Source organism: Hypanus sabinus, chromosome 7 (assembly GCF_030144855.1).
Source record: "Hypanus sabinus isolate sHypSab1 chromosome 7, sHypSab1.hap1, whole genome shotgun sequence".
NCBI lineage: Eukaryota > Metazoa > Chordata > Chondrichthyes > Myliobatiformes > Dasyatidae > Hypanus > Hypanus sabinus.
In genome coordinates this window covers 136,785,287-136,805,549 of record NC_082712.1, presented here as the reverse complement: position 1 = coordinate 136,805,549, position 20,263 = coordinate 136,785,287, and the positions used below count along the sequence as shown (strand labels likewise).

Sequence of the window (20,263 nt, the reverse complement as noted above, 5' to 3'; positions counted from 1 at the left end):
AACCCCTGTAGAATGTGATGAGGATGGGGGGGTGGGAGATGGACTTTCCTCAGCCTTCGCAGAAAGTAGAGACGCTGCTGGGCTTTCTTTGCTATGGAGCTGGTGTTGAGGGACCAGGTGAGATTCTCCGGCAGGTGAACACCAAGAAATTTGATGCTCTTTATGATCTCTACCGAGGAGCCGTAGATGCTCAGCGGGGAGTGGTCGCTCCGTGCCCTCCTGAAGTCAACAATCATCTCTATTGTTTTTTTCACATTAAGAGACATGTTGTTGGCTCTGCACCAGTCCGTTAGCCGCTGGGCCTCCTCTCTGTAAGCTGACTCATCATTCTTGCTGAGGAGACCCACCACGGTCGTATCATCAGTGAACTTGATGATATAGTTCAAGCTGTGTGTTGCAGCACAGTCGTGGGTCAGCAGAATGCAACAGCAGTGGACTGAGCACGCAATCCTGGGGAGCCCCTGTGCTCAGTGTGATGGTTTTGGAGATGCTGCTGCCGATCCAGACCTACTGAGGTCTCCCAGTCAGGAAGTCTAGGATCCAGTTACAGAGGGAGGTGTTCAGGCCCAGTAAGCTCAGCTTTCTAAACAGTTTGTGAGGGATGATTGTGTTGAATGCTGAACTGAAGTCTATGAACAGCATCCTAACATCTGTGTCTTTTTTTGTCCAAGTGGATTAGGGCCAGGTGGAGGGTGGTGACAATGGCATCCATCCATGTTAAAAGCTGAGCATGTGACTGAATCAGTGTCATATTTCACTTAGTTTTTCAACATTTCAAATTTTGAACCCTCCAACATACGAATTAGATGGGACATTATTGTAGTCTTCAGAACAAAGTACATTTTAGCTATTTTAGGACTTTAAAAAATGTATAGGACCATTTTTAAACCTATTTGATTTACTAATGGACTTGGAAGTGGAAGAGTGCTATTTTGGCAAAACTGGCTTATACACACTCCAGAACCAAAGCAATATGTTAACTCCTAGCTGCCTTTTATAAATTCTCATCTATGAGATTACTGGGTATAATAGGATCAAATACTCTGAGGATTGGAGTTTATTCAATTACCCACTTTTACTCCTCTCAGTAAATGCCATTGGAAACAAAGTTCCAGATGTGATATTTAGAACCACTAATAAGAGTTGCTCAAGGCGTCTCAATGCTACATTGTAAAAGTTGTGTTTTTTAACACATGTTATTGGCTTTTCGTCAGAAGCACAACCAACCTAGTTTCCCATGTGAACTGTTAAGGTCTTTTCCAACTGCTCAGTAATTCATGTTTTTATTCACCAATCCTGAAAGTGTATAATTTTTATTAAACTCTAGAAAATATCTATCTAATAACTTTTGTTGTTTCCACTTTCTACTCCTATATTACTCCCTGATTAAAGATTTATGTAGGCCTGCTGACATTTATTTAGCCTTTAAATGGTGCCATTTTGAATGTTTGTTTGAATATATGTGATACATCGTTTTCTCAGATGCTTTAATCTATCTAATCTATCTTGTCTACTGTATAAGATTGAGTATTTGAAATTTCTACATTAAACTTGCATTTAACTTTGGAAAATTTAATTATCAGAATTTTGAGATGAACAATCAGCTTTGGTCAATGGGGCTGACTATATTTGCATATTGTGTTCCACTTTAAGGTCATTTCCCCACTGTGTCTGAAATCAAGTGCAACCCAACACATCTGGAGGAAAACAAAATGGCTACTTTCACGGTTTCACTGACCAATTATGTGCCGCTGGAAATTGAAGTGAAGTGGTTCAAAGGAGAACAACCCTTCACAGGACCTGTGAATAATAGTCAACCTCAGATTAATGCAAGTGGTCTTTTTTCTTCAACAACCAGCATAGAATTTGCTCCAGAACGATCTGATCGGAATTTGGAAGTCAGATGTGCGATATTTCACTCAGAGACAAGCAAAAGAATAGAACAAAAGTTTCATTTAACATTTTGAGGTAAATGCGATTTTGTTCCACTTGTTGCCTCTAAGAATCAAGTCCAACTTCTAAAATAGCTTCCCAAACAACAGCACATCAGTTGCATATACAGGCCATTTGGGACAAAGATGCCTCAAGGTCCTTCATAAGTGTGTTACCAAATAAAATTTTATCCAAAGCCCATTGCAAGGACAGATAACCATAAATTGAGTTAAAGCGATAGGTTTTAAGAGACATTTTGAAAAATGAAGAAGAGTTACAGAAATATAAAAACTGAATTCCAGACTTAGAAGCAGTTGATAGTCAATGTAGATTTTGAATATTAATAGTATTACTATTGAAAGAAGACCAAGAGTTCAGAGTGGAGGAACAGAACTGAAGGTGGTAGTGCTATATAATAGGAAGTTAATTTGGAGGATATAGTTATTAAACATGAGAATAGCTATTTGGAAATTTGTTTGATCGCCGAGCTTGACAAGATGTTTGCAGACGTTTCGACTCTAGTCAAGAAGCCATCATCAATGCGCAGTTTAGGGTGTTGTCTCCTCAGAATGCCAGCTTATTTACTGCTCAGGGGTCCGAATGGATATTGATTAGATGTCATGATCTGGTTGTCTGGTTCAAAACCCTGTGAACAGTTTAGCAGTGGAAGATTCTGCTTGGCTAGCTTCAAGGGAGGTCCATTGGAAGTATTTGCCTCACTGTCCAGATACCGAGATTACTGGCAATTCATTTCTCCATAAGGGTTTGTTTACTAGATCTTGACTCAAGCAAGAACAAGAAAAAAATGAGAATTTCTTGAAGCGTGGTTCTCTACAGAAGGATCTATTCACAGCTCCATTCTTTAAGAAAGGAGAGAGGCAGCAGAAAGGAAATTATAGACCATTAGCCTGACCTCAGTGGCTGGGAAGATGTTGTAGTCAGTTGCTCAAGATGACGTTATGGGGTACTTGGTGACACAGGACATGATAGGACAAAGTCAGCATGGTTTTCATAAGGGAAAATCCTGCTTGATGAACCTGTTGGAATTCTTTGAGAAGATAACAAGTAGGATGGATAAATGGGATGCTGTGGTTGTTGTATATTTGGATTTTCAGAAGGCCTTCAGCAAAGTGCCATAAGTAAGGCTGCTTACAGATTAAGAGCCCATGGTATTACAAGAAAGTTGCTAGCATGGTTAGAGCATTGGCCAGAGGCAGCAATTGGGAATAAAAGAATCCTTTTTTGGTTGAGTGCCAGTGACTTGTGGTGTTCTGCAGGAGTTGGTGTTGGGACCATTTCTTTTTATGTTGTAATCAATGATTTAGATGATGGAATAGATGGCTTTGTTGCCACATTTGCAGATGATACTAAGATTGGTGGAAGGGTTTGAAGAAACAGGAAGGCTGAAGAAGGACATAGACAGATTAGGAGAATGAGCAAGAAAGTGGCAAATAAAATACAATGTTGGAAAATGCATGGTTATGCACTTGAATAGAAGAAATAAATGTGCAGACTATTTTCTAAATACAGAGAAAATCTGAAAATCTGAGATGCAAAGGGACTTGGGAGTCCTTGTACAGAACACCCTAAAGGTTAACTTACAGGTTAAGTCAGTGGTGAGGAAGGCAAATGTAGTGTTAGCATTCATTTCATGAGGTCTAGAATACAAGAGCAGGGATGTGATGCTTAGGCTTTATAAGGCACTGCTGAGGCCTCACCTTCAGTATTGTGAACAGTTTTGGGCTCCTCATCGAAGAAAACATGTGCTGGCATTGGAGAAGGTTCAGAGGATGTTCACGAGGATAATTTCAGAAATGATAGGGTCATCATATGAGGAGTGTTTGATGGATCTGGTCCTGTACTCGCTGGAATTTAGAAGGATGGGAGGTGATCTCATTGAAACTTTTCACATATTGAAAGGCCTAGACAGAGTAGATGAGGAAAATGATGTTTCCCATGGTGGGGTAGTCTAGGACAAGAGGGCACAGCCTCAGGATAAAGGGGTGCCCATTTAAAACAGATATGGAGATTTTCTTTTTTAGCAAAAGTGTGGTGAATTTGTGTAATTTGTTACCACAGGCAGCTGTGGAGCCATGTTGTTTGGTGTAATTAAGATGGTGATTGATGGGTTTTTGATTGGCCATGGAATCAAAGGTTACGGGGAGATGGCCAGGGAGTGGGGCTGAGGAGGGGGCAAGAAAGGATCAGCAATGATTGAATGGTGGAGCAGGCTCAATTGGCCAAATGGCCTAATTCTGCTCCTATGCTGTATGGTCTAACAAAGACATCAACAATGAATGAATTGCCAGTAATCTCGAGATCTGGACAGCGAAGCAAACACTTCCAACGGACCTCCCTTGAAGCTAGCCAGCCAATCAGAATCTTCCATTGCTAAACTGTTCACTGTGTTTTGAACCAGCCAACCAGATCATGGCGTCTAATCAATATCCATTTGGACCCCCTGATGAGTATGTAAGGCGGCATTCTGAGGAGACAACACCCTCAACTGCGCACTGATGATGGTCTCTTGATCGGAGCCAAAGCATTTGCAAACATTTTGGCAAGCTCAGAGATCAACCAAACATCCAGATAGCCAACCGGAACTATCAATATTCCACAATATTTTAAATGAGAATGGCTCTACAATGGGCAAGTGTGGCAGTGCAGGGTAGACAAGAGTAAGGGCAAGGATGGCAGAGTTTTCAAAGATATGAATGTTATAAGAGCAATCAGCTAGGAATATGTTAAAATAGTCAATTCAAGTATAATGGTAACAATGATATGCTAAGTAGTTCAATAAAGAGCAGATTGGGGTGGGTCTGGTTGTAGGGAAAGGCATATATAAGTCTCTCATGATTGTCTTCCTCCTCGTGTGTAAGAATGCACCCTGCTGATTCTATACCAGTGTGATTCAAGTTAAAGATAACCACTTAGTTAATACAGCACAGACTAGGTGCCAAGCAATCCCTGAAGAATGCAACCTGGACACACAGCAATTCTGCCCTTCAGTCTGTTTTCATTAAGTTTTAATTAAAGTCAATTGTAAGCATTTTCTCAACATGAACCAAGGATTTAAATATTGGTTGAAAGTACAAGTACAGTCCAATTATTTGCAATTGTATATGTTCCTCTGACATTAAATTTGACCTTTGAACCTTTGAAATATAGCACAACTTTCCTGCTTGCCAATGAATGAGTATATGGCCAATATTACAAAGGCAAGGCTGCCTGGTGACAGTATTTGGCAGCTGAATAACCAATGATATTTAGTATTTAGGTGGTCATGAAAAAAGAGGTGGGCTGGTATTTGCGGAGGATGAAATTGGCAGTAGTGAGGATGAATATGGCTTCATAAATTAAGATGAAGATCCTGTCTGGTGGAGCTTAAAAGCTTTCAGAAGCTGAAATTATAGCTTTCCAAATGGTTAAGACAATTTAGAGTTTAGCATCAAACAGAAAAAAAGGGTAAAAGTAAGTACAGACATGTGTCTGCTTGGGTGAAAGAGGGCGGGGTGTAAGATGGAGAACAAAAGTACAATTAGACTAGTAAATTGGGAGTCTGATCATGAGCCAGCTCCTGGCGAACATCCACCTATTATACCCATACAGCACTGAATGTTTCATCCTTCTTGTTTTGGGCAGCTAGGACAACTTGGGATATAATAGATCCTCAGTTGGTCCTTTTTTTTAATATAATTGAAGTAAAACAGATAGCAGCAACTTTGCCAAAGCTGGAGGTGGGGTTGGACCCTATCAAGCTTGAATCCTAACGTCCTGAGTCCTAATGTTTTCATCTGGCTGGCTGTTTGCTGTCACTATTACCTATGGCCACTTATTTCACACATACTGTTCTAACTGTAAGAAAACTTATCAGATTTTGATCATGAATGTAATGATAACACCAAAAGCTTAGAGATAAGAAAAGTAACCTTTTGTTTTGATGCATGGCAAGCAGACAAGGAATGTTGGGAGAAACCCAGATAACAAGTGTATGATGTGAAAATCTTATTGTGTTTTGATGAAGACATATTAAATGGAAAAGTTAATACTGTTTCTCTCTCTACAGGTGCTGTCAGATCTATTGACTATTTGCAGAGACTTTATCTAATAATATGTAAATGGAAGCAATGAACCTTTTTAGGATGATTAAATAAGCCTTGAGTTAAAAAGTGGATATTCACGATGGGGCTGTGAAACTTCAGAACAGTCATGAAAACCCCACTGCTAATATCTGCTGCAACACCCACAAAATACTGGAGGAACACAGGCATGGAAAAGAGTAAACAGTCTATGTTTCGGGCTGAAATTCTTCATCAGGACTGGAAATGAAGAGGAGAAATGTGTGCTGCTCTGGATTTCCAGTATCTACAGATTTTCTCATGTTTGTGATATTAATATCTCCTGTCCCTGCTCAGCTTGGCTAGTGGCTATCTCTCAAGATCCTCAGCAATGTAGTTGTTTCTGTTGGAAGAATTCTGTAAAGCAGTAGTTAGCCTGATTGTTTAGCTTATTCAAAATACATCAGAATTGTTGAATGTTAAAGATAGTTCTGACTTTTGAACACATAGTACAGACCCCAAAGTAATTAGTCTACAAAGAGAAGAAAAAAGTTGAAAATATCATAGAAAACTTGCCCTATTTTTGTAAAGTTGGAAAAGATTAAACTATTGGAGGGGTATAAATCAAAGGAGAGGGGTAGCTAAGAAAGCCATTATACAGGTACATAATTTATTGAAAGTGGCATCACAGGTTATTAGGTCTGTAAAGAAAGCTTTGGCGCATTGGCCTTCATAAATCAAAGTACTGAGTATAGCTGATGGGATGTTATGTTGAAGTTGTTGAGGCCAAATTTGGAGTACTGTGTGCAGTTGTAAATAAGGTTGAATGAGTACAGAGAAAATTTGCAAGGACATTGCTTGATCTGGAAGACCTGAGTTATATGGAAAGATTAGTTTATGTTTTATAACTTGAGATTTAGAAAATTGAGAGGAGACTTGATTGAGCTATACCAAATTATGAGGCATATAGATAGGGTAAATGCAAGCAGGGTTTTTTTCCTACTGATGTTGAGTAGGACCTCAACTAGAGGTCATGGGTTGGGAGTGAAAGGTGAAAAGGTTAAGGTGACTATTGGGGCAACTCCTTCACCCAGAGGGTGGTGAGAGTGTGGAATAAGTTGCTAGTACAAGTGGTGCATGTGAGGTTGATTTCAACATTTAAGAGTAGTTTGGATAGTTACATGGATGGAAGGGGTATGGAAGGATATTGTCCCGATGCAGGTCGATGGCATTAGGCAGTTTAGATGGTTTAGTGTGGACTAGATGAGCCAAAGGGCCTGCTTCTGTGCTGTACTTTTCTATGGCTCTGTTTACACTACAACAGAACAGAAGAAGCTGTTTTGTAAAATTACAGGTTCCAGAGTTGAAAGAAATTGTCTAAAGAGAGATTTTTAAAAATATTTAACAAACAGTGGGTAGGTTCAAGTCACCTCTGATAATGACCTGTAAATGTTCTAGATCAGTACAGCTAATCATGTCTTACAACTAATGTGTTGGCTGCATACACTGGTCCTTCAGAAGCATTGCAAAAGGATGGAAATGACACTCAAAAGAATAAAGACTGAGGCAAAAGAATAAACAAACTGCTGGATGAATCTAGTCAATTGAGCAGCATCTGATGAGGGAAAGGAATTGTTGATATTTACTATCAAACACTCCATCAGGACTGAGAGAGGAAATAGCCAGTGTAAAAAAAAAACAAGAAGAGGGCGAGTGATTGGTTGACTGGGGAGAGGGGAGTTGAAAGATGACAGGCAGATTGAGCCAGGTAAAGAAAGGGGAATGTGGAGTGGACAGACATGATTGATGGAGGCAGAAAGCTAAGCGGGGATGGGGAGAGTGAAGGTATATACAGTTGCTGGAGGACGATATGTAGAAACACAAAGGCTACCAGTGCTTGAATCTGATAAGGAAGGAGGATGATGATGGGAGTTATTAGGGGACAGGTGAAAGGCAGAAGGAACCAGGATTGGAGGTGAGGGAGTGCAGAAATTGTGCATTTGGGCCTGATCCAATATTCAAGAAAGGAAAGGAAGTGAATCTAGTGGATATTGTGGACAGCTGCTATAACAATGACATGGTTCCTGAGAAGATAAAAGAGGAAAGACATTGCATCCATCACTCTTTTGAAATCCTGGGCCTGAGCAAAAACAGAATAGTTAAATTGTTAGGGTTCCTGAAACGAACCCTAAGGAGAAGGCTGGGGAAAAACCATGAACCTGAAATCTCTGAAAACTGTAATGTTCAAAGCCTTAAAGCAACTACTAAAATTCACTTGGGAAATCTAGATTTTCATTTGTTTGCAGCCAGAAATCAAGTTTGACTCTTTTAGGAGCAGTGCTCATCATTCATAATAATTCCAATGTAAGTCAAGCTAGTGTCCTGTCAGACATAAGAATGTAGGCACTATGATTAAGAGCTAAAGCAACTGACATAAAATGTTGGAAAAACTCAGAAGGTCAGACAGTGTCCAAGGAAATGAACAGTCAAAGTTTCGGGCCAAGACCCTTCTTCAGGACTGATGCATTTGGTGCTGAAGGATGAAGAATATTTTGAAAAAGATTGCTATTTCGTGAATTATGTGAAGAGCTGAGGATGACAGGGATTGGATGTTGTATCCTCAGGACAACAAATTGTGAAGTTATATACTTTTGATTATTTAACTTAAGTATTGCATGATCTTTGTATTATTTGAAATCTTTGCTACATATTTGGATGTTTTTGAAGTTTTAACTTGGTTCACATCAAACAATCATATGGGATGATGTCCACCCACAACCTGTTGATTGCAATATTTCTCTGATGCAGTGCATTAGCCCTCTTGGCAGTATCTAGAAGAGAGTACAGAACAAAATCAAAAATCTGCCTTGCCTTTGTCTGTAAAACAAGAGCCTTCCCTTTGTGTGTAACACAACCCATGTAAGTACTGAGAGGAAGAATAGTGCTAATTCAAAGTACTCCAGAATCTCAGTGGCTGAACCTGAGCTTTTCAGATCTATGACTAATTGTTAAATCTGTCATTGAGAGAATTTATTGGGAAATACTAATATCTATTTTTTGATGAACTGTAAATGTTTACCCCTTTTGGATTCTACATGAGTGACTGCATCAGTCTTTAATCAGATGATTGGACTAAATATAATAGGACAAATAATGGGGTGGCCAACCTTTTACATTTCTTGCGTCAGTTTTTTCACGCATGAGTTTAGATGTGCCATACAACTCTTGTACCCCCATTCAATTCTTTTTAAAATGTTTATAGACATATTTAGCATTTTACATGATATATTGATTTAATATAAAAACAAGATAACCTTAATGAAACTTTTGAGTCTGTTTTGATTTCGCCAAGCTTCTAATGTTTGGAGTTAAATTAGTTACTGAGAGCAGCAGAGATATCTTCAAATTTGAATCAGTCAATCATGACCTCGTTTTGTTTTTAATCAGTTTCATGGCTGAAAATGCTTGATCACATCAGTACATTGTTCTGAAACGACAGATATAACTCTGGGCAAATTCTCTTAGTTTTGGAAAATATTCACAGGGTAATGATTGCCAGAAATTAGTCATGTCAGAGACATTTGGGACTGAGGGAAACTCATCAAATTTCATGTTCAATAATGAATTTGTTTTCAAGTCAACAGGTTCCATTTGTATGTTACTAGGCATCTTCATGATTTTTTGTTCACTAAGTGAAAATGGGTTTATAAATGCAAGTATGCAGTCCTCTTTAGCAAAATCACAAAAATGACTTTCAAATGACTAGCAATAACCTGATTTTTTCAGTATGTTTTGTAAAATTGCCATACCTTGAGCACATTCACTCTGCTCTTTCACGTATGGAAACTGGCTCATATCCTCATTTTCTAACTGAGAGGTGAACAGCTTTAACTTCATCTTGAATGCATTGATATCATTTACTAAGCTAGGAAACAATTTGTTCGTGCCCTGGAGTTTTAAATTTAGGTCATTGAGATGGCTGGTAACATCAACTAAAAATGCAAAATCAAATAGCCAATCATTATCACATAAAAGCGCTCTCCTCGGGCAGCTCATTCATCTCTTCTAGAAAATTATGAACAGTATTTTTCAGTTTCCAAAATCTACTCAGAACCTGCCCTCAAGAAAGCCAGCATACCTCACAATGAAGGACGAGATCGCCATATTCCAAATCTAACATTTCACAGTATTCTCTGAATTCTCGTCTGTTTAATCCTCTTGCTCTAATTTTATTCACAACCAGTAATATAACGTGCTGCAAATTTAAAGTTTTCTACACAGTGACTTTTGGTGTATAATGCAGTGATATTTTAGTAGAGGATGACCTCAAAAAGTTTTCAAGCCAAGTTGTGGTTCCAGCGGCTTTACCTATCATTGACAGCGCTCCGACAGTACAAACACCGATGAGTTTACTAGAATCTAGCTGTAGATTTTCTAGCCATGGTTTTACTTTGTCAAATATGTCTGATCCTTTTGTTTTTCCATGAAGTGACTCAAGTTTTTAAGTACTTAAAAGACGCTAAAATTATCATCAATTCCTCTTATAAAAATGCTTAACTGGGCTACATCATGTATGTCGGCAGATTCGTCCAAAGCTAAAGAAAAGAAAGGACAAGCATGGACAAGGTCTTTCAAAGTTGTTCAGATACATCATGAGAGAGTTCTTTGGTGTGTCTCATAACTTTGCTTTGACAGAGCAATATCGTCTACTTTCGATACTTCTCTCACTAATAAGTCTTGCAAATATTTGGAGACAAGGCTTAACAATTTCTTCTCTATCAGAGAAAGATTTACGTTTCTTGGCCAACGCTAAAGCAATTTCGTAGGACACTTCTGTCATCGCCAAACTTTCACAACTTCCTTTAACAAATAAATTTTGTCATCTTTTGATTTCTTCCTTTTTCTTAATCACGTATTCTTTCCATAACTCAGACCCACGCACAAGCTTCAGTTTTCCTTCCATTTCAGTCGGATGTTGTGTTTTATAGTGTCTATTAAGATCATGTCTTTTATTATGTGAGAAAATGGTTTCACTTACAATGCACAACGATTTTCCTGATGGACCCGCTATAAATAAGAACTCATTTCCCCACTGTTCATTGAATTCACGCTTACTGTTACTTTCTGCTTTTGCACTGTGATGGGTAACTGAATGTAAAAACAAGGCTTAATTTTTGAGAAAGTACAAAACTGCAAATGTTCACAAGGGATGGACAAAGCACAACCCTGTAGAGCACGAGTGTCAATTGTAAACTGACTGGCAAAAACTTGGTCCATCTCGGACACTTCTGTCCCCTTTCTTGATCTCTTGGTCTCCATCTCTGGAGACAGGCTATCCACTGACATCTTCTACAAACCCATTGATACCCATAACCATCTTGACTATACCTCTTCCCACCCTACCCAATGCAAAAATGCCATTCCCTATTCCCAGTTCCTCCGTCTCCACCGCATCTGCTCCCAGGATGAGGCTTTCCATTCCAGGACTTCTCAAATGTCCTCTTTCTTTCAGGATCGTGGTTTCCCTCTTGGCATCATCAAAGATGCCCTCACCCGCATCTCCTCCACTTCCCGCACTTCAGCCCTTAACCCATCCTCCCGTTACCACAACAGGGACAGGGTTCCCCTTGTCCTCACCTGCTTCCGGATCCAGCATATTATCCTCCGCAACTTACGCCACCTTCAACAGGACCCCACCACCAAGCACACCTTTCCCTCCCACCCCTCTCAGCTTTTCGCAGGGATCGTTCCCTCTGCGACTACCTGGTCCACACGTCCCTCTCCACAGGACTCCCATCTGGCACTTATCCCTGAAAGCGCAAATGCTACACCTGTCCCCACACCATTACCACCATTCCGGGCCCCAGACAGTCCTTCCAGGTGAGGCAACACTTCATCTGCGAGTCTGTTATTGCATCTGGTGCTCCTGGTGCGACCTCCTCTACATCGGCGAGACCCGACGCAGGTTGGGGGACCGCTTCGTCGAGCACCTACGCTCCGTACGTCACAATAGACAGGACCTCCCGGTTGCCTCCCACTTCAACTCTGCCTCTCATTCCCGTCTAGATATGTCCATACATGGCCTCCTCTACTGCCATGATGAAGCCAAACTCATGTTGGAGGAGCAACACCTCATCTACCGTCTCAGTAGCCTCCAGCCTGGTGGTATGAACATTGAATTCTCCAATTTCCAGTAATTCCCTCTCCCTCCCCCTATCCCAGGTCCCTCTCTGCCTCTCTCCCCTTTCAACTTACTGCTTCTTTATCTCTACAGTTCTTTCATGCTTATCCTTTCCCCCTCCCCCCTTTATCTTTCCTCTGATTGGTTTTCCACGTGGTGTCTCTAGGCCCTACCCCCTCCCCATCTCTATTACTGGGCTTCGGCCCTTTCTCCCCCCCCCCCCCAATTCCTGATGAAGGGTCTCGGCCCGAAACGTTTTTCACGAAACTCTTTTCTCACGGATGCTGCCCGACCTGCTGAGTTCTCCCAGCGTTGTGTACGTATTCTTCAATCCACAGCATCTGCAGTTGTATTTTTGTGGCAAAAACTACGACGCATCGCCAGTGCAGACGCCTGTGGCCTCAGGATCAAACATGTATTGAACAGTTATGGAAGGACTACAGAACAAAAGTCCGTCTTTCCCAGTTTGACTCATTGAACATTTTTAACTGAAAACAAATTAATGTGTAAGAAGTTAACATGCACCAAAAAAATGTGCACTTGTGGTGAACTACATATACCTGTCTGGACATGCCCCCCCTGTTGACTCCTCCTGTGGCTCCTCCCACAGACCCCTGTATAAAGGCGATTGGAGGCACTGCTCCTCTCTCAGTCTCCAGGATGTTGTGTGGTGGTCTCTTGCTGCTGGTAGAGCTGTCTCTTCCAGCTAATTAAAGCCTATCTCTCGCTTCACGTCTCCCAGAGTTATTGATGGTGCATCAGCACTAAATAATAAAATCGCTAAAAATAATTGCTGAAGTTTTAGATTTATTCTCAGTAAAACACGTTTCTAGCTCTAAGCTACTTGAATTCCTGTTATAGATTTTTTTTCTACAAATCGGTTTTTGGTTAATACTTTTTGCATAAGTAGACTTATTTTTATCATCATCACTGGGGTGCAATGCGCCGTAGGTTGCCCATCCCTGGTGTATCATGGCTCCCTCGGCAATGGGCTGGCTGCTGCGGTTGGGAAAATGATCTACTCTGTTACAATTATAGATTTCTTTTCCAGTCTCTCAATAATGCTTGGTTCTTAGTTCTTAGCGCCGTTCTTTTATCTCGGGGAAGATGTTCCTTGTTCAGTGTTTTATTTCGCCTTCACCTTAACGGCTGTACGGGTCGTCAGCAGCAATGGGTAGGGGCCTTTCCACCTGGGAGAGAAAGAATCTTTAATCATTGATCTCACTTATATTTTATCTCCCAGCTAAAACGGATGCACGTTACCTTCAGTTAAAGGTGCCTGGATTTGCCGGACCCTCTCATTTCCCCACCTTCTGACACAACGCTTGTGCGTATTTCAGTGTCTTCTCGTTATTCCATATTAGCGCTACGTTCTCTGGGGTCATGGGAGGCTTAATTCCTGTTGTCATAGGCCACCCCGTCCAAATTTCATGAGGGGTAAGTCCTGTATCTGATTTCGCAGAGTGTACAGTGCCTTTGGCCATCCGAGACCTTTTTGCTGACAAACTTTTGTCTTAAGTCGTTTTTATTCCCCTGTTTGCTCTTTCCACCATACCTCAGGACTGAGGCTGGTAGGGGATATGCAATTTCCACTGGAACCCCAAGGCTTCCCTCAGTCCCTGTACTAATTTATTTGTAAAATGGGCCCTGTCGCTATTTATCCCTAGGGGAATTCCAAACCTAGGTATAACTTCTTTCATCAGTATGTTCACCACAGTTCTTGCATCATTCCTCCTGCTGTCTGCATACTGAATCAGGGTGGAATATTCAGACAGCAGGTATTCGGCCAAATCATTTTTAACTGCTGCAGCATAAACTGTGGGGCTTTCGGTATACCCCTAGGGCAGACGTATCCACGTATATTGCTGATTCTTATAAGTAAAGGTAAATAAATACTGGCTATCCTTGTGCAAAGGTATGGAGAAAACTGCTGAACACCTGTCGACTACAGTAAAGGTACTAGCTTCCGCAGGTATAGAAGTAAGCATATTGTTAGTGTCCAGCACAATGGCTCTTAGGTCCTGCATAAAACGCCACTCGTTTCTCCGGCCCGCTTTTGGGATAGATAATATAGAGATCTTGTATAGGCTTGGCGTCTTCACCAGCACCCCTTGCTGCAATAATGAGTCGATACTGGAACATACCCTCTTCAGCTTCAGTAGCTGTACGGTACTGTTTAATACAGGGCAGTGGCACGTTCTTTTTTGGAGTCCCGGAGCTCCGGAGCTGTTTGGGACTTTCCCACATGACAGTTATATTGGGCCCATAGGTTCCCTGTACCCGCGCTAAGGCTCTAGGGGGAAGTAGAGGGTCTTCTGCTGGTAGCTGTTGCTTTTCACAGGTTGTTTCCCAGCTCTCGGATTTTAACATAATCTTCCTCTTCTGTATTGGCGCTTATTGTCCCAGTACCGGCAGAGTTATAGTACAAATAGCCTTGGTTTCTTTCACTAATCGTTTTATCATCGTCCCGATATCTTTAGGTTTTGCTGGTGGTTTTATGGCCGCTGTCAAATAAGGAATTGAGGAGTCCCCTAGTCGGAATCTTTTTTCCTGATCTTCCAGGATCCCTCATCCCTCGGGACCAAAATACGCATACGGTGCTGCCTTCAGCTTTCCTTTACCGTTTAAATAAAGGTGTACAGCTTGATCATAGTGCGGGTCTGTTTGTAAAGTGTAATAGACCGTGCAGAGGAGCTGCTTCTTTCTCCGCTGTTGTTATCAAGTCTTGCAGATTTTCTATGCAGAGGTTGGCTCTCCCTATCAATGTGCCATACAGTCTCTGGACTGGCCAAGCATGAAGATTGCTATCCAGCTGCCAGCAGTATAGTGTGGGTTCTGAACTGTCCTTTTCCAGCCCATTCATGAATTCTAGCATTTGGGGGACCCCAATTTGAGGAAGCTCCATGTTATATACCTTCAGCCGTACAGTGCAGTGTTGCCCTAATTAACAAAGGGTCTCTTGACCCAGCAGGGGAAGCGGGGTTGCTTTAGATATAATGAAGGTGTCTGTTAAAAGCTTATCCTCCATTCTCCATTCTACCGTCCCGTTGTACTCACATCCATCATCATGAAGTGTTTCGAGAGGCTCGTCATGAGGCACATCAAGACCCTGCTACCCCCATCATTGGACTCCCTGCAGTTCGCGTATCGTCCCAACCGCTCAACAGACGACGCCATCGCCACCACCTTCCACCTGGCCCTCACACACCTGCACAAAAAAAGACCCGACCGTTCGAATGCTGTTCATAGACTTCAGCTCAGCATTCAGCACCTGATTGGAAAGCTGAAACGGCTGGACCTGCACACCGTCCTCTGCAACTGGATCCCAGACTTCCTGACTGGGAGACCTCAGTAAGTCCGGATCGGAAGCAGCATCTCCAACACCATCACACTGAGCACGGGGGCCCCCCAGGGCTGTGTGCTCGGTCCACTGAGACGGTGCAATTCCCGAACCGATGCAGCTGCTCAGAATGCTCTCGATACATCCTCTGTAGAATGTGACGAGGATGGGCGGTGGGAATGGACTTTTCTAACTTGATACTTGAGACTTCGGGGAAAACATGTCCCACGAAGAAAAGGGCTAATTCCATTGAAAATGAATAACATTTTCTTATTTAAAATAATCAGGGTTGATCATCTGAGGGTCTTTTGCACAAATGCAACATTTTTTCATACGTTTGTTTTTAGTTTTTTAAATTATATGATTATATAATAGCCCAGTACCCACAAAATCAGTTGTCCTCAGACAAGAGATTGTCATTTTGATTTGATAAAAAAGTGTGAAAAAACATTTAAAATGTATAATATATATGCCAGATGAAAGAGTGGAGTGAAAACCCTCTTTAAAACCAAAAGCAGTGAATTTTCAACAATATTTACTCTTATTTTGAGGTTGCTCAAAATGTGCCCCACGTTTTTGTCAACACAGTCAAATATTTATAAAAAATAATAGACAATAGGTGCAGAAGTAGACCATTCGGCCCTTCGAGCCTGCACTGCCATTTTGAGATCATGGATGATCAAGTACTATCAATACCCGGTTCCTGCCTTGTCCCCATTTCCCTTGATTCCCCTATCCATAAGATACCTATCTAGCTCCTTCTTGAAAACATCCAGAGAATTGGCCTCCACTGTCTTCCGAGGCAGTGCATTCCAGACCCCCACAATTCTCTGGGAGAAATTTTTCCTTAACTCTGTCCTAAATGACCTTATTCTCAAACCATGCCCTCTGGTACAGGACTCTCCCAGCATCTGGAACATATTTCCTGCCTCTATCTTGTCCAATCCCTTAATAATCTTATATGTTTCAATCAGATCGCCTCTCAATCTCCTTAATTCCAGCGTGTACAAGCCCAGTCTCTCTAACCTCTCTGCGTAAGACAGTCCAGACATCCCAGGAATTAACCTCGTGAATCTACGCTGCACTTCCTCTACAGCCAGGATGTCCTTCCTTAACGCTGGAGACCAAAACTGTACACAATACTCCAGGTGTGGCCTCACTAGGGCTCTGTACAAATGCAAGAGGATTTCCTTGCTCTTGTACTCAATTCCCTTTGTAATAAAGGCCAATATTCCATTAGCCTTCTTCACTGCCTGCTGCACTTGCTCATTCACCATCAGTGACTGATGAACAAGGACTCCTAGATCTCTTTGTATTTCTCCCTTACCTAACTCTACACTGTTCAGATAATAATCTGCCTTCCTGTTCTTACTCCCAAAGTGGAGAACCTCATACTTATTCACATTAAACGTCATCTGCCAAGTATCTGCCCACTCATCCAGCCTATCCAAGTCACCCTGAATTCTCCTAACATACTCAGCACATGTCACACTGCCACACAGCTTAGTATTATCAGAAAATTTGCTGATGTTATTTTCAATGCCTTCATCCAAATCGTTGACGTAAATTGTAAACAGCTGTGGTCCCAATACCGAGCCCAGTGGCTCCCCACTAGTCACCACCTGCCATTCCGAGAAACACCCATTCACCGCTACCCTTTGCTTTCTATCTGCCAACCAGTTTTCTATCCATGTCAATGTCTTCCTCCCGATGCCCTGAGCTTTGATTTTACCCACCAATCTCCTATGTGGGACCTTATCAAATGCCTTCTGAAAATCGAGGCACACTACATCCACTGGATCTCCCCCGTCTAACTTCCTGGTTACATCCTCGAAAAACTCCAACAGATTAGTCAAGCATTATTTACCCTTGGTAAATCCATGCTGGCTCGGCCCAACCCTATCACTGCTATCTAGATATGCCACTATTTCATCCTTAATAATGGACTCTAGCATCTTCCCCACCACCGATGTCAGGCTGACAGGTCGATAGTTCTCTGTTTTCTCCCTCCCTCCTTTCTTAAAAAGTGGGATAACATTAGCCATTCTCCAATCCTCAGGAACTGATTCTGAATTTAAGGAACATTGGAAAATGATTAGCAATGCATCCGCAACTTCCAGGGCCACCTCCTTTAGTACCCTAGGATGCAGATCATCTGGACCTTGGGGTTTGTCAGCCTTCAGTCCCGTCAGTCTTCTCATCACTGTTTCCTTCCTAATGTCAGTCCTCTAATTTCCTCTGTTACCCTATGTCCTTGGCCCATCCATACATCTGGGAGATTGCTTGTGTCTTCCTTAGTGAAAACAGAACTAAAGTACTCATTAAATTCTTCTGCCATTTCTCTGTTTCCCATAACAATTTCACCCAATTCATTCTTCAAGGGCCCAACATTGTTCTTAACTATCTTCTTTCTCTTCACATACCTAAAAAACCTTTTGCTCTCTTCCTTTATATTCCTGGCTAGCTTGCGTTAGTACCTCATTTTTTCTCCCCGTATTTGTCTTTTTAGTTAAGTTCTGTTGTTCCTTAAAAACTTCCCAACCTTCTGTCCTCCCACTCACCTTAGCTCTGTCATACTTCTTTTTTTTTAATGCTATGCAATCTCTGACTTCCTTTGTCAACCACTGTGGCCCCTTTCCCCCCTTTGAATCCTTCCTTCTCTAGGGGATGAACTGATTTTGCACCTTATGCATTATTCCCAAGAATACCTGCCATTGCTGTTCCACTGTCTTTTCTGCTAGGCTATCCATCCAGTCAACTTTGGCCAGCTCCTCCCTCATGGCTCCATAGTTTCCCCTGTTCAACTGCAACACTGACACCTCTGAGCTGCCCTTATTCTTCTCAAATTGCAGATAAAAACTTACCATATTATGATCACTACCTCCTAATGGCTCCTTTACTGCAAGTTAGCTCATCAAATCCTGTTCATTACATAACACTAAATCCAGAATAGTTTTGTCCCTTGTCAGCTCTCGTACAAGCTGTCCCAAGAATGCATCCCGTAGGCACTCTACAAACTCCCTATCCTGTGGTCCAGCACCAACCTGATTCTCCCAGTTCACCTGCATGTTGAAATCCCCCATAACTACTGCGACATTACCTTTGCCTAATGCCAATGTTAACTCCCTATTCAACTTGCACCCAATATCCATGCTACTGTTTGGTGGCCTGTAGACAACACCCATTTGGGTCCTTTTGCCCTTACTGTTCCTCAGTTCTATCCACACAGACTCTACTTCTCCTGACCCTATGTCCCCCCTTGCAAAGGACTGAATCTCATTCGTCACCAACAGGGCCACCCTACCCCCTCTGCCCACATTTCTGTCCCTACGATAGCACGTATACCCTTGTACATTCATTTCCCAGGTCTGACCTCCCTGCAGCCATGTCTCCGTAATTCCAACAACATCATAGTTACCCATTCGCACCTGGGCTTCAAGCTCATCCGCCTTATTTCTGATACTTTGTGCATTCAGATATAGAATTTTTAGCCCATTTCTCCTCTCTCTGTTTGAATCGCTGCCTATTGTGCTTAACCCAGCTCCCCGAACTCCCATCGGGCTATACGCCCCTAGAATTTTGTTGTCCTTCCTAAATTTACGTATTCTTTCAACACATTTAACTCCATGTTCTGTCAGACCATCCCTCTGTACGTGTGTCCTCCTTATCACTTGTTCCGCCTCACCTTTCTCTACTACACACTTAATATTCTGGAACCGTGTAGTCCCCACCTGTCCTTTATTCTTCCTCTCGCTATCCTCTCTCGCATTCTGGATCCCCGCCCCCTGCAAACTTAGTTTAACCCCCCCCCCCCAACAAGCATTAGCAAACTTCCCTGCAAGAATGTTAGTGCCGCTCCAGTTCAGGAGTAAACCGTCCCTTCGGAACAGATTCCACCTTCCCTGGAACAAAGCCCAATTATCTACAAACCTGAAGCTCTCCCTCCTGCACCATCCTCTCAGCCACGTATTAATCTTTATAATCTTTCTGTTCCTTGCCTCACTCGCACGTGGCACAGGTAGCAATCCTGAGATTGTTACCCTGGAGGTCCTGCTCTTCAGCTTTGCACCTAATTCCCTGAACTCCCTACGCAGGACCCCCTCACTCATCCTACCCACGTCATTGGTCCCTACATGGACCACAACATCTGGATTCTTGCCCTCCTTCTCGAGAATAACCTGCACCCAATCTGAGATGTCTCGGACCCCGGCACCAGGGAAGCAACATACCATCCAAGACTCCCGATCTTCCCCACAAAATCTCCTATCCGCCCCCCTGACTATAGAATCCCCTATCAATACCGCTGTCTTCTCTTCCCTCCTCCCCTTCCTTGTCGAGGGTCCAACCTCAGTGCCAGAGACAGGACCACTGCAGCTTGTTCCTGGTAGGTCATCCCCACCAACAGTATCCAAAACGGTATACTTAATGTTGATGGGAACGGCCACTCTTCTCTCTCTGTCTGCTCCCCCTGCCTCTCTTGACTGTCACCCATTTGCCTACCTCCTGTCTTTTCGGTGTAACTACCTCCCGATAACTTATCTATCTCTGCCTCCCGAATGATCCGTAGTTCATCCAGCTCCTGCTCCAATTCCCTAACTGGGTCTGATGGGAGCTGCAGCTGGATGCACCTTTTGCAGGTGTGGTCATCAGGAACAACTGTGTTGACCCTGACCTCCCACATACTGCATACGGTGCACACCATTGCTCTAACTGTCTCCCCATGACCTGATCCCAGATTAGTCAGAATAAATG

At 42.3% G+C, this 20,263-nt stretch overlaps 1 protein-coding gene across 1 annotated transcript in view; it reads left to right on the top strand.

Annotated features, from left to right (window-relative positions):
* Window positions 1-6,346, top strand: part of LOC132397240 (uncharacterized) — a 45,804-nt gene extending 39,458 nt beyond the window's left edge. Inside the window, exons 10-11 of the mRNA XM_059975715.1 lie at window positions 1,654-1,968; window positions 5,999-6,346. Coding sequence (XP_059831698.1) covers window positions 1,654-1,967 — 314 coding nt within the window. The 3' untranslated portion in view covers window position 1,968; window positions 5,999-6,346. The remainder of the gene's footprint in view (window positions 1-1,653; window positions 1,969-5,998) is intronic.
* The last annotated feature ends 13,917 nt before the right edge of the window (window positions 6,347-20,263 follow it).